This window comes from Procambarus clarkii, chromosome 31, assembly GCF_040958095.1.
Source record: "Procambarus clarkii isolate CNS0578487 chromosome 31, FALCON_Pclarkii_2.0, whole genome shotgun sequence".
In the NCBI taxonomy this organism is placed as follows: domain Eukaryota; kingdom Metazoa; phylum Arthropoda; class Malacostraca; order Decapoda; family Cambaridae; genus Procambarus; species Procambarus clarkii.
In genome coordinates this window covers 22,992,984-23,006,624 of record NC_091180.1, presented here as the reverse complement: position 1 = coordinate 23,006,624, position 13,641 = coordinate 22,992,984, and the positions used below count along the sequence as shown (strand labels likewise).

The window sequence follows — 13,641 nt, the reverse complement described above, 5'->3', positions numbered from 1 at the left end:
TTGCTTGATCATTGTTTTGGGTCTATTATGAGCATTTATGTTAGTCTGCACTTTAATGAGTGTGTTATCCGAGTATGTGGTATCCGAGATCGTAATGTCCGTGTCTTCATTGTCAAGTTCCAGAATATTTTTGTTCCTAGTTGGCTCTGTTATCTGCTGGTTGAGTGAAAATGTGTCACAATCTAAGTAGTTTTCTAATATGTACCCAATTGGTTATGTTATCTTGAGGTTATCGAGATGATTTTGGGCTTGGCGTCCCTGCGGCCCCGTCCTCGACCAAGCCTCTTTTTTTTGTTTAACCCCCCCAGGAAGCAGCCGTCTAACTTCCAGGTACCTATTTACTGCTAGGTGAACAGCACATCAGGGTGAAAGAAACATTTTGCTCATTTGTCTCCGCCTCCACCGGGGATCAAACCCGGAACCTCAGCACTACGAATCTGAAGCACTGTCCACTCAGCTGTCAGGCGCCCTTCTATCTAAATCTATGTCAAGATAGATTTCCTGGTATAATATTATTGTCCACTATTCTCCATCTTAGACTAGGCAGGTTGAAGTTTCCTAGGAAGATAATATCAGGTATTGGCTTTGCCAAATTATTGAGGCTATTCTTCATTTTGTTGATCCAAATCGTCATTTTCCTTTCCTACGCATAGTTAAATATTTTCTGGGATGATGGTAGCTGCATTCTAATCCCCTTCTATTTCCAGAAACACCTTTTACATAAAATTTGCACATGTCTGCCCCTCTTTATCAGGGACTGTTGTAGTGTCTGCATATATCGAACTGTCAATGCTGTCCTGTTACACCTAGTCTACTGTCATTTTATCCAAACATACCGAATCAGAATTTACAACTTAGTCTTGGCCCCTTTTCCATTATTATTTGTTTCCCCACTCTTCCCAGATGGCCGATAGGCTTTCAATGAATGAAATTTTTCAGTCATGAGTCATGGTATCTAGTTGTTTTTAATATATTCCAAGCTGCCAAATCATTGTTACATACCCAGAGTAAATGGCCAGCTTTCAGGGCCATGGTGGTGTTTACCTCTGTAAAAGCCAAGTGAAATCTACTCTAACATATGTAACATCTAATTCCCATTGTTTTGGTCTTTAAGGTTTTGTTGCTGTGACCCCAAGTTAGTTTGTTTATTGCCATTTTGCCTAGTTTGCTGTTGTTTGTCTAACTTTTGGAAGGTAGTTCCCCCCACAGTTGCCAAATGCACTGTTTTGTGTGAATGACAAGCTCTTGTACTTGTTATCCAACCTTGCAATTGTGTAGTATTAGAACATTCAATATGTAAAACTAATTAGTCTGGGGGGGGGGGGGTGCCAGTTTTAAATTTATTATTCATTATAATTCATTATGGTCTATAATATTTTTGCATCTGCTTTGCTTCCTTCTCCGTGACGTGATGCAATCTCTGCTGTATTAAATGTCGGGTATAACAACAGTATCTAGACATGATATCTCCAAATTATGTTTAGGGCCTGTGATAAAGTGAATTTTTGCACTGCTTGGTGAATATAGAATGCCAGGGTCTTGGCCTGGTGCTAAGAGCATGGGCATGATCCCCAATACACAACAACAGGAGTTTCGAGTTTAAAGATATCGCGTGATAAAAGTTGTGAGAGGGGGGGGGGGGGGGGGTGGAGGTATTGTGAGCAAGGGGATGGGGGGGGGGGGGGCGGTTTCAGTGTGGAAACTGCAAGGAGGGATGGTTTCACGTGTGGAAAATGCAAGGAGGGATGGTTTCACGTGTGGAAACTGCAAGGAGGGATGGTTTCACGTGTGGAAACTGCAAGGAGGGATGGTTTCACGTGATCCCAATAATTTAGGTGCTTTATCACGTCTTTGCGTGTCATGTGTGTGTGAAGTGTGTTCAAGTGTGAAACTGTGAGGGGGAGCTTGCCATGTGTATCCATGTGTGGAAACTGCGAGGATTCAGGAGAGGAAACAGAGACCTGGGGTTTCACGTGTGGAAATGGCGGGGGTTTCACGTGTGGAAACTGCAAGGTGGGGGGGGGGGTTTTCACGTGTGGAAACTTCACGGGTGGAAACTGCAAGGGGGGTTTCACGGGTGGAAACTGCAAGGGGGGTATCACGTGCGGGAACCGCGAGGGGGGGGTATCACGGGCAGAAACCGCGAGGGGGGGGGGAATCACGTGCGGAAACCGCGAGGGGGGGGGTTTTCACGTGCGGAAACCGCGAGGGGGGGGGTTTCACGTGCGGAAACCGCGAGGGGGGGGGGGGGGTTTCACGTGCAGAAACCGCGAGGGGGGGGGGGGGGTTCACGTGCGGAAACCGCGAGGGGGGGGGGGTTTCACGTGCGGAAACCGCAAGGGGGGGGGTTTCACGTGCGGAAACCGCAAGGGGGGGGGGGGGGGGTTTCACATGCAAAAACCGCAAGGGGGGGGGTTTCACATGCGGAAACTGCGAGGGGGGGTTTCCACATGCGGAAACTGCGAGGGGGGGTTTCCACATGCAGAAACTGCGAGGGGGGGTTTCCACATGCAGAAACTGCGAGGGGGGGTTTCCACATGCGGAAACTGCGAGGGGGGGTTTCCACATGCGGAAACTGCGAGGGGGGGTTTCCACATGCGGAAACTGCGAGGGGGGGTTTCCACATGCGGAAACTGCGAGGGGGGGTTTCCACATGCAGAAACTGCGAGGGGGGGTTTCCACATGCGGAAACTGCGAGGGGGGGTTTCCACATGCAGAAACTGCGAGGGGGGGTTTCCACATGCGGAAACTGCGAGGGGGGGTTTTCACATGCGGAAGCTGCGAAGGGGGTTTCCACATGCGGAAACTGCGAGGGGGGTTTCCACATGCGGGAACTGCGAGGGGGGTTTCCACATGCGGGAACTGCGAGGGGGGGGGGGTTTCACATGCGGAAACTGCGAGGGGGGGTTCACATGCGGAAACTGCGAGGGGGGGGGTTCACATGCGGAAACTGCGAGGGGGGGGGGTTCACATGCGGAAACTGCGAGGGGGGGTTCACATGCGGAAACTGCGAGGGGGGGGGGGTTTCACATGCGGAAACTGCGAGGGGGGGGGGGGGTTTCACATGCGGAAACTGCGAGGGGGGGGGGGTTTCACATGCGGAAACTGCGAGGGGGGGGGGTTCACATGTGGAAACTAAGGATGGCAGTTTCACATGGAAACCGAAAGGGGGTGGTTTCACGTGAAAACTGCGAGGGGGGTTTCACATATGAAAAATGTGAGGGGGGGTTTCACGTGTGGAAACTGCGAGGGAATAGTTTTCACGTGTGGAAACTACGATGGAGGGGTTTCACGTGTGGAAACTGAGGGGGGGTTTCACCTGTGGGAAACTGATGGGGGGGGGGGGTTTACTTGTAAAAACTGTGAGGGGTGGTGGTTTCACTTTTGGAAACTGAGGGGGGAAAGGTTTCATGTGTGGAAACTCCAAGGAGGGGGGGTTCCACGTGTGGAACCCCACCTCCTTGGAGGGGAGTTTTTCACGTGGGGAAACCCCCCCACGTGAAAACACACGTGGCGGCTTCCCGCGTGGAAACCTGCAGGGGGACGTGGCGGCTTCCCGCGTGGAAACCTGCAGGGGGACGTGGCGGCTTCCCGCGTGGAAACCTGCAGGGGGACGTGGCGGCTTCCCGCGTGGAAACCTGCAGGGGGACGTGGCGGCTTCCCGCGTGGAAACCTGCAGGGGGACGTGGCGGCTTCCCGCGTGGAAACCTGCAGGGGGACGTGGCGGCTTCCCGCGTGGAAACCTGCAGGGGGACGTGGCGGCTTCCCGCCTGGAAACCTGCAGGGGGACGTGGCGGCTTCCCGCCTGGAAACCTGCAGGGGGACGTGGCGGCTTCCCGCCTGGAAACCTGCAGGGGGACGTGGCGGCTTCCCGCCTGGAAACCTGCAGGGGGACGTGGCGGCTTCCCGCCTGGAAACCTGCAGGGGGACGTGGCGGCTTCCCGCGTGGAAACCTGCAGGGGGACGTGGCGGCTTCCCGCGTGGAAACCTGCAGGGGGACGTGGCGGCTTCCCGCGTGGAAACCTGCAGCAGGGCCGTGGCGGTTTCCCGTGTGGAAACTGGAAGGCGGTGGTGGTTTCACGTGCGGAAACTGGAAGGCGGTGGTGGTTTCACGTGTGGAAACTGGAAGGCGGTGGTGCTTTCACGTGTGGAAACTGGAAGGCGGTGGTGGTTTCACGTGTGGAAACTGGAAGGCGGTGGTGGTTTCACGTGTGGAAACTACTAAGGGGTTTCATAGAAAGGTGAATGTGCTCTTGTGTGAAATTGGAGGGTTGATGTGTGGATAGGAGAGGGGGAAGGTGTTGAGAATGGGGTGGGGGTTGAGGGTTAATACGGACAAGGGGGTGTGGGTTAGGGGGGTTACTTTGGGGAATGAGACAGATGTGGGTCGATTGAATGTTTGGGGAGGGCCTGGGCAGTTAGTTACCCAAGTGTTGCCTCAGGCTGGGTTCGGGGAGTAGAACAACTCCCGGAACCCTCTCCATGTACACTATGTAATCAAAGTCTGTTGGCTCTGCTTGTGGTGTCATTTCTTCCCTATAATCTTTGCAACTTGTCCTCAGGTCAGGCTCGTTAGAGCTATGGCCATCTCCCCAAAATGCATAGAACAATTTTAGCATCCTGTCTAATATTAGTTCTCAGATATAAATTATTATTATAATGTACATTAAAATTCTATGTAGAGTTAGGCTTAGATTAAATATTTAGGTTCTGTTGGTGCTTATTTGTGTTTGCAGTACATGAGTGAAGCATTCACAGAGGTCCAATTCTGGAAAAAGTTGTGAATAAAGCACTGTTCGAGAACGGTATATACAGTGCATCAATAGTTGGGAGTCGTAAGCTGTTTTTTCATTCATAAACCGGGTTTGGTCCCTGGACTATTGAGCATTTGCCATTTATTGATGAGGACGGGCTGACGGGGGAAGAGAAATGATGGGAAAAGGGAAGTTGCCGCTTCTTCATCCGTTCAACTAAGTCCGCTCTCAGGCATTTCAAACGCCAAGAAGCTGTCATACTAAAGTGCCTTATCCTAACCTACCAGACGGCTCACAGACAGAAAATGGGACATGTCAATTTCACAAACCACTACCACTTTCTAGTACAGAACGACAGTTTTTAGCCTTAAGTATGTCAAAATGAGACGTGCTAATAGGAGGACGGGTTCTCCAACCACCCTGCCGCCACCTCGTCCGTCCAACCACCCTGCCACCACCTCATCCGTCCAACCACCCTGCCACCACCTCATCCGTCCAACCACCCTCCCACCACCTCATCCACCCATCCACCTTTTCGCAAAGGTCAAAAGGTTTGTGTTAAAACATTCAAGGTGATACATATCACAATCCTGACATATACTGTACATACATTAATATTAAACCACTCACTACAACCATTAACTCAAACAAGCACCAATTTGTACACAAACTTTTCTCAGCCTGTAACTCCATGAATGCTCATCACTATTCAAAGTACTTTTCTATTTGCCTTATCAAATGCTTTTATAAAGTTCCTAAAAGGTCAAGTACACCTCACTGTCTTTCTCTAATGCTTCGACATTTCAAACAGTGTACCGATACCAAAATTTGTATTCTTACCACCTTTTTATCCAATATCAAGACTGCAATACTATATAAGAGATGCTATACTATACAGTACTTTGATACTACAAAAAGACGACATTTCAATTTCAACTATTTTGAAGGATATTAAAACTTAAACACAACACTTCGTGATCTCGAGGTTAGAAAACCCCAAGATTTAAATACAGGTACAATAATTTAGTAACTCAATTATAGCAATCATAATCAAAGCATAAATATTTCTGCAGATTTAACAAACAAACTAATTATATTACAGCAGTGATTACTGATTAATTACATTCTAGCAGTGATTACCGATTATTGATACAGTCTCAAAACTCAACCCCCACAAGCACAGCTCTTAACCAGAATATAGATGGTATCTAAATACTAATGCCATTCCTGACAGCTAAAACAGATCACTCCACTCCACAAGGAGGGCAGAAAAAGTAGACGCTAAAAATTATAGATCAATATCACAAACATTACGCATCATAATTTTTTTACGAGGGCTTAACATTTGTGGTACACCACTATTAATAATAGCTGACAACACCGCTGTGTGCAGGAAAAATTAAATTTTCCTTCTTATACTGTACAGAATAGTATTGTTAAATTCAACCCATCCTCCGAATTGACAGTACATTTTAATATTAAATGTAATAAGTACATTGCCTGACTGTCATACATAGTACATAATTGCACTTATGGGGCTGTTACATTTACCTCCCCATTTATTCTCCTCGTTTTCTGTTAAGACAACTTTAGGATGAAGTTTTAAAGTTCAGTTTGTTATACACAAGTTTTAAATATCAGGAATTTCTTTTTCAGTTTTATTAAATAGAGATTTTATACAAAATTTGAAGATATCATGCGTTACTTTGCAATTTATTGAAATATTTAGTTTTGTTTTATAAAACTGTAATATTAATATAGCTATAGGTTAAGTAGTAATTGTAATTAAGAAGCAATAAAATGTTTATCTTCAAAAACTAAGACGGTTAGGTTAGGTCGTGGTTTTCTATTCAGCTTTTCAGGTAAACTCAAATTTTCACAATATATTTGCCAGTACGATTTACTACCAAGTGAAAATAAGTACAATTCCTGACTGACATACATAATATATAATTGCACTTATGGGGCAGTTACATTTACCTCCCCATTTTTGTAGGACAGGCTGGTTAAATTGCATTCCCTAATTCCTGGGGGAAAAAAATCGTACGAGACATATTTTGGCCGTGACAGGGCGAGGAAGTCTGGCACGATCCTCGCCCTGAAGCAGTCTGATACAGCAAACCCATGTGGCAGGAGTTGCCTCAAAGATAGTATTACCTAATTATTTCAATGCCTCTTGATTGGGTTTTCTGTTTTTTTTTGCCGTAATATTTAATAGCGTGTAATTTGTGGAATTCATTTAGTCCTCCCCCCCCCCAATTCATATATCCAGAATATCCCCCCCCTCTTTATATCCAGAATACAGGTGACATGAATGCATTTTAAAGATAAAATAAAATCTGTGTACTTACCCCTGGCTGAATGGAGGGACCAGGAAAGGAACTGCTTCCGTAGGTTTCAGGGTCATGCTCGGATTTTGATAATTCTGCACCAAAATCCCCATCCCCCTCATTTACAGAGCCACCATCATAGCTATTGTCCCGTCTATATCCATCATCTGGGTCATCGGCATCCTCCATTTCAACTTTTACCATGGGAGGGGGGTCAACACCCGAGTCTTGGACACTATCTTGGGTCTGAGAAACTGGCAGAGAGGCAGTCTGATGTTGAAGAGGTGGTGTTCGAGATGGAGGTGCCGTTTTTAAAGAGGCAGAAACGGTTGGGGAAACTGGCCTTTGTTGTGGGGGTGGTACAGAATTGTCTTCGTGTCTTCTTCTCTTTGGTGGTGGACTTTCTCTCCTATCATCACTCTGTGGTTTCCGCGATTTTGTAGGATCCTCGTCAGGGACTGCCAAGCCTTTAATTCTGAGGCACTCGGCTGTCTTCAATAACGAAGCTAAGTCATTCTGATTCACATTCACTTCACCTAAGTACATGTAATCCAAAAGTGCGTCCATGTCTTGACTTCGCACATCTTTGAGCACTATCACTGGTGATTTGCATGGTGTTCTTTCAAATATTTCACTAAAATATTCACTGCATGTGCTCATAACCAGTTTGTGCACTGGATAGAATTTGCCTTCCACTGCAATAGTGGCATCCGTATAGTTAGCCTGAAACAAAATAAAAGCCAAAGTTCAACATACAGCATTTATAAGTTCACATATACACAGATATATAGATAGATATTACCAATTCTCTTCCAATTTGCTACCCACAACAAAAATAAGCATCCATGTTTACAAAGCAAATGGCAGAATTCCTCTTATACCAGATAAAGGTAGCTGCAACATTAGTGCATCTTGTACAAATAAACAAAGATTATTATACTATACTGTATACAACACAATATGCAAAGCACATTATCTATTTTTTGTATTGTGATCAATGTTTAGGCACAACATATGCTGCACATACTAACATATATTGCAATGAACCTTAAGACAAATCAACAATCTCAGATCTACTGGGTTTGTAAAACAATGCAGCCATTACAGCTGGAAAAACATTGTTTATGACTGTCATCACCCAATAATACATGGGATAGGCCAAGATATTAAAAATTAGATTAGTCATCAGGTAGTGTTACTTTTCAGAAGCACACAGTACCTGGTGGCTGCCAGAGTTGTATGGTACATATCACAGATCATTATTCTAGGCAAGATACCCCAAGTGATTTGAGTAGGACCACTGGCATGGTACTCCTCATTTTGTAGGTCATAATCCACCCTAACATTTTCTGGCTGATGCTTTTGTACTCATCTAGTTGTGATTGCGGGGGTTGAGCTTTGGCTCTTTGGACCCGCTTCTCAACTGTCAATCAACTGGTGTACAGATTCCTGAACCTACTGGGCTCTTAATTATATATCTACATTTGAAACTGTATGGAGTCAGCCTCCACCACATCACTGCCAAATGCATTCCATCTGTTAACTACTCTGACACTGAAAAGCTTCTTTCTAACATCTCTGTAGCTCATTTGGGTACTCAGTTTCCACCTGTGTCCCCTTGTTCGTGTACCACCCGTGTTAAACAGTTTTTCTATCTACCCTGTCAATTCCTCTGAGAATTTTGTAGGTAATGATCATGTCTCCCCTTACTCTTTATGTCTTCCAGTGTCGTGAGGTGCATTTCACGCAGTGTTTCTATAAGATCTCATTGCAGCTTGTTTCCTTTACCCAATTAATATTATTTTCCATGCCCAAGTGTATCACTGTACAGTACTGTAGTTGAAATTTGTCACTGTTGAACATTTTGTTTTCTGGAAGACTTGGTGAAAAGCTCAAAGGTTGATTTTGCCATTATTCAAATATGAAGCTTTAGTTATGTTTTTGTCTGAATATTTTAAACTTAAGATTATTCTTAACTCACCTTTTCTCTAAGTACCCTGAGGATTTCAAAGAATGTGATTTTGTGGTTGTTCCACTTGAGGCTTAAGAGTCCATCATCCATTTTGGCATCTAAAAATAACAATAACAAAAATGATTATTCATGCATGCCATATAACCACCACAATGTTTTAACCACAACATTCTTAAAATTTAATTTGAAACCGAGTATTCAACAATTTAAGGATCTTCCCATTTCTAAATACTGTACTGTTACCTAATCAACAGTTTCAGCTGGATATTTATAATTATCATATTAATATTACAGTACAGTATATAGTAATATGTTCTTGGAATTACAGTACAGCAATTCCCTTTTGAAAGTTACAAATTTGTTTTGTATTTCAGATAGTATATAGTGACCCACATTTTATTCAGGATGGATTGTAGCAATCAGCTGTTTAATTGAATCCTGATCTTTACATTAGTTTAAGCCTAGCCCCTAAAGCTAGTAATAAAATAAATTAAAAATAAAAATTATATAGGTCTCTGTGTTTAATTTTATTTTTTTTCAAGGTGTCAGGTCAGCATGCTGAAAGAAAAAAAAAAAACGAAATGGTTGGCTGTGAACTACAGAATGATAGCACCGGAGTGAGTGTAGGTAATGACAAGTACAGCATAGAGATTTATATAAAAAAAACTTGCCATCAATATAGCCTACATGTGTAAATACCAAAATTTTAATTAAAACTGATTATCATCAATAAAATGTAAATAAAAGTTTAACTTTGACCAGGCAATTGGTATTAATTATTTTGTATTACAATGGCAGCGGTGCCAAAGACACAATCAGAGAACACTCAAAACATCAGAGGTCCACGGTTTTTCAATATTCTCCCAGCGAGTATAAGAAATAGTGCTGGAACAACCGTGGACACCTTCTTGAAGAAAACTACCTAGTTTTCTCTTGAAGTGCCAGACCAACCTGGCTGTGGAGGATATATGGGCCTGCAAGCTGCTCCAAGCAACAGCCTGTTGGACCAAGCTCTCACAGGTCAAGCCTGGCCTCAGGTCTGGACTGGGGAGAACAACTCCCAGAACCCCATCAAGCAGGTATTAAGAAGCCAACAAAAACAAACGGGTTTTTTCTCTACAGCAATACTTAAAAATCATTTACTCATATGACCAGATTCAAGACCTCTTTCATGCATTCTTGGCTCTCTTGGTCCACTACAAGAACCCTTTAAAAGTTGCACCTCAGCACATGTTTACTTCAGTACCCAAATTACCACTTGTCAGCTCCATCCAACATTCATATGACACCTGCTGGAGACCCTTCGAACCAGCATGTTGACTAGGGAGTGATTGGGATTACCCAATGGCAGGTCATTGCCAAGCATTATCTGAGGGACGTAAGATATTCTCCACACAGGGCACAAAATGTACTTTTCTGTCCATTTGAAAGGAGTAAGTTTGAAAGAAAGTACTTTTCCATTTGAAAAGTATTCACTAGAAAGGAGTCGAGATATCAAATAATATAAACATGGAAAATACTCGAGGGCCAGGTCCCAAATCTACACAGTAAGATAAAATACTGGACTGAACGATATGGAAGAAAATGCAGAATAGAACCAGTGAAGAGCAGGGGTGCCATAGGCACAATCAGAGAACACCAGAGGTCCACGGTTGTTCAACATCCTCCCAGCGAGTATAAGAAATATTGCCGGAACAACCGTGGATATCTTCAAAAGAAAACTACAGGTAGTTAATTTTCTCCGAGGAGTGCCGGACCAACCGGGCTGTGGTAGTTATGTGGGCCTGCAAGCTGCTCCAAGCAACAGCCTGTTGGATTAAGCTTGCAAGTCTAGCCTGGCCTCGGGCCGGGCTTGGGAAGTGGAAGAACTCCCAGACCCCCATCAAGCAGGTATCTGTCCCTGGGTATCTGACCACCACTCGGCAATCCCTCACAGAAGTAGCCATTACTAAAGCATCTGGTCAATGAATGATAAATGGCATTACAAACCCCCAGTTCTTGTCAATGATCTCAAATGAGTCACCCTTCAGCAAATATATGGTATGGAGAACTGTGAAGATGCCTGGGGTAGAGGACAGCCTTATAGCTCCAAATACTGGAGTTTATACTTGCCTGGGGTTCTGGTTTGCAAGAGAACTATTTTTCACTATAACCCATCATAGGGTTAAGCAATGTAGTCAGCTCTGTAATTGGGGAACTTGGGTTCAATCCCTGGGCAGGACAAAAATGATTGGGTATATTTCCTTTCCCCTGATGCCTCTGGTCAAGCATAATGAAAATAGGTGCAGGAGTTAGGCAATTGCTCTGGGTTGCATCCTGGGAAAGGTCAGTAGTTGGCCTAGGGAGAACCTCAATAATCCCAAGGCTTTCCGTACAATGGAAATTATTATTATATATATCCAAACCAGTGTTAGATATGGTTCTTGTTGCATGGGGCCTAAATCTAAATATTGTACTGCAGCAGCCACGTTTCTAATGCATTCCAATTCATTAGGCTATGTATTAATACACTAGGTTTCTATTAACACACTGAAGAATCTATTTCACTTTTGCTAGCTTGAAACATTCACAATGCCTTTCTAAATGCAGGTATTTTATTTCCAAATTGTTTCTGCAAAATTTGCTTAATTAAGATTTTTGTAATATCTAAATTAAAATTAAGAATTTGTTAAACTTTTTTCAAAAGAAATATGAGAAATAGGTACTCGAGTCATCCTATAAAATGACAACGATTGCAGACTTAAAAGCCACACGCAAATACAGTAGCCTGGTGTACTAACCACACCTGAAGCAAGCTATTCAGGATAAACCACACCTGAAGCAAGCTATTCAGGATAAACCACACCTGAAGCAAGCTATTCAGGATTAACCACACCTGAAGCCAGCTATCCAGGATTAACCACACCTGAGGCCAGCTATCCAGGATTAACCACACCTGAAGCAAGCTATCCAGGATTAACCACACCTGAAGCAAGCTATCCAGGATTAACCACACCTGAAGCAAGCTATCCAGGATTAACCACACCTGAAGCAAGCTATCCAGGATTAATCACACCTGAATCCAGCTCTCCAGGATTAACCACACCTGAATCCAGCTCTCCAGGATTAACCACACCTAAATCCAGCTCTCCAGGATTAACCACACCTGAAGCAAGCTCTCCAGGATTAACCACACCTGAAGCCAGCTTTCCAGGATTAACCATACCTGAAGCAAGCTATCCAGGATTAATCACACCTGAAGCAAGCTATCCAGGATTAATCACACATGAATCCAGCTCTCCAGGATTAACCACACCTGAAGCCAGCTTTCCAGGATTAACCATACCTGAAGAAATCAATGGGAACGTCGACGCACAAAGAGTTAATCCCGACACACACACACTCTTGAAGCACTGCCTCCTCCTCCTCTCTCTCTCACACACCATCAAGCACTGAGGAATGTGCCACCAGCTCCAGCTTTCCAGGGGGTCAATGACCTATATGAGTGTCAGTCATTCACTCAAGTCAATGGCATCACAGAGAGACTCACGCCTCGCCCCCGACCCGCCCCACACCTCGCCAAGGTTATAGCCATACCACACCCGCTGCAGGAGAAAGAACACGTTTGTGGGAGAATGGTATAAGAGATTATGGGTGAGAGGGGTGATGGAGGAGAGAGGCGAGGCGGGGTGTGTGTGGGGGGGAAAGTGGGCCATGCGAGCGGCAGGTAGTGGGCCAAGCTGCAGCCATTTCCGCGTACAACACAGCCTCCTCCTAAACTTTCAATCATTTTCGGCATCTTGCTGGCCACAGAGGACCTCTTTTACACCCTTCAAGGCCATCTCGGGTCAAGCCCGCCGCTTGCGACGCACCAGCCGACGCACAACGCCTCACAGCCCTCGGGCAAAGTAGCGAAACACGGGGGTGAAAAATTTTTGTGGAGACGTGTAAGGAGAAGTGATGGAGACGGGGACGCCATGATGCAGGTCGCGGCCCGCTTCCCCCACACCCCGCGGCTCTCGCCCTCCTCGCCTGCCTCGCCGCTCCTACCACCACCTCCCTGACATAACCCCGGCCACGCACCCGCCACACACACTCACACACACAAATAAGTAGGCACATAGGCCACGAAATCCTGCAGGAATTGACTTACTTGCGTCAGTCCGCGCCCATCACAACGCCTCCCTGCACATCACTACGTAGTTTACTGACGCCGGCCGAGAGGGCGTCGTGGTCGCGCAGGTGTGGGCGCATGACGTCACGGCCCGCCACGCTTCAAACCCACCTTCAACACACAAAGACAACCACATTTATATATATATGTGACTTATATATATATTTGTTATATAACAAAGAGTGCTGGGAAGACGGGACACCACCAGCGTAGTTCTCATCCTGTAACTACACTTAGGTAATTACACTTAGGTAATTCCACTAAGAAACACACCATACCGCTTTCAGATAACACTTATCTATCTCCTTCATCAACCAAGAGTCCTTCATCAATTCAACAGTCCAACCAACCAACCTACACCTCCAATATCCAAGAGTAACGTCAATTCAACGTTGATTCATCTTTGAACTAACGTTACTCTTGGAAGTTGTG

At 45.0% G+C, this 13,641-nt stretch overlaps 1 protein-coding gene across 5 annotated transcripts in view; it reads right to left on the bottom strand.

The window, feature by feature from the left end:
- LOC123758734 (broad-complex core protein isoforms 1/2/3/4/5) overlaps window positions 1-13,339 on the bottom strand; it is a 133,679-nt gene extending 120,340 nt beyond the window's left edge. Inside the window, exons 1-3 of one of the 5 annotated variants that reach the window (XM_045743356.2) lie at window positions 13,189-13,339; window positions 9,066-9,154; window positions 7,106-7,807 (exon numbers count right to left, since the gene is read on the bottom strand). In XM_045743356.2, coding sequence (XP_045599312.1) covers window positions 7,106-7,807; window positions 9,066-9,146 — 783 coding nt within the window. In that variant the 5' untranslated portion in view covers window positions 9,147-9,154; window positions 13,189-13,339. The other 4 variants (XM_069334544.1, XM_045743355.2, XM_045743358.2 and 1 more) reach the window with 4 other exon arrangements.
- Between the last annotated feature and the right edge of the window lie 302 nt (window positions 13,340-13,641).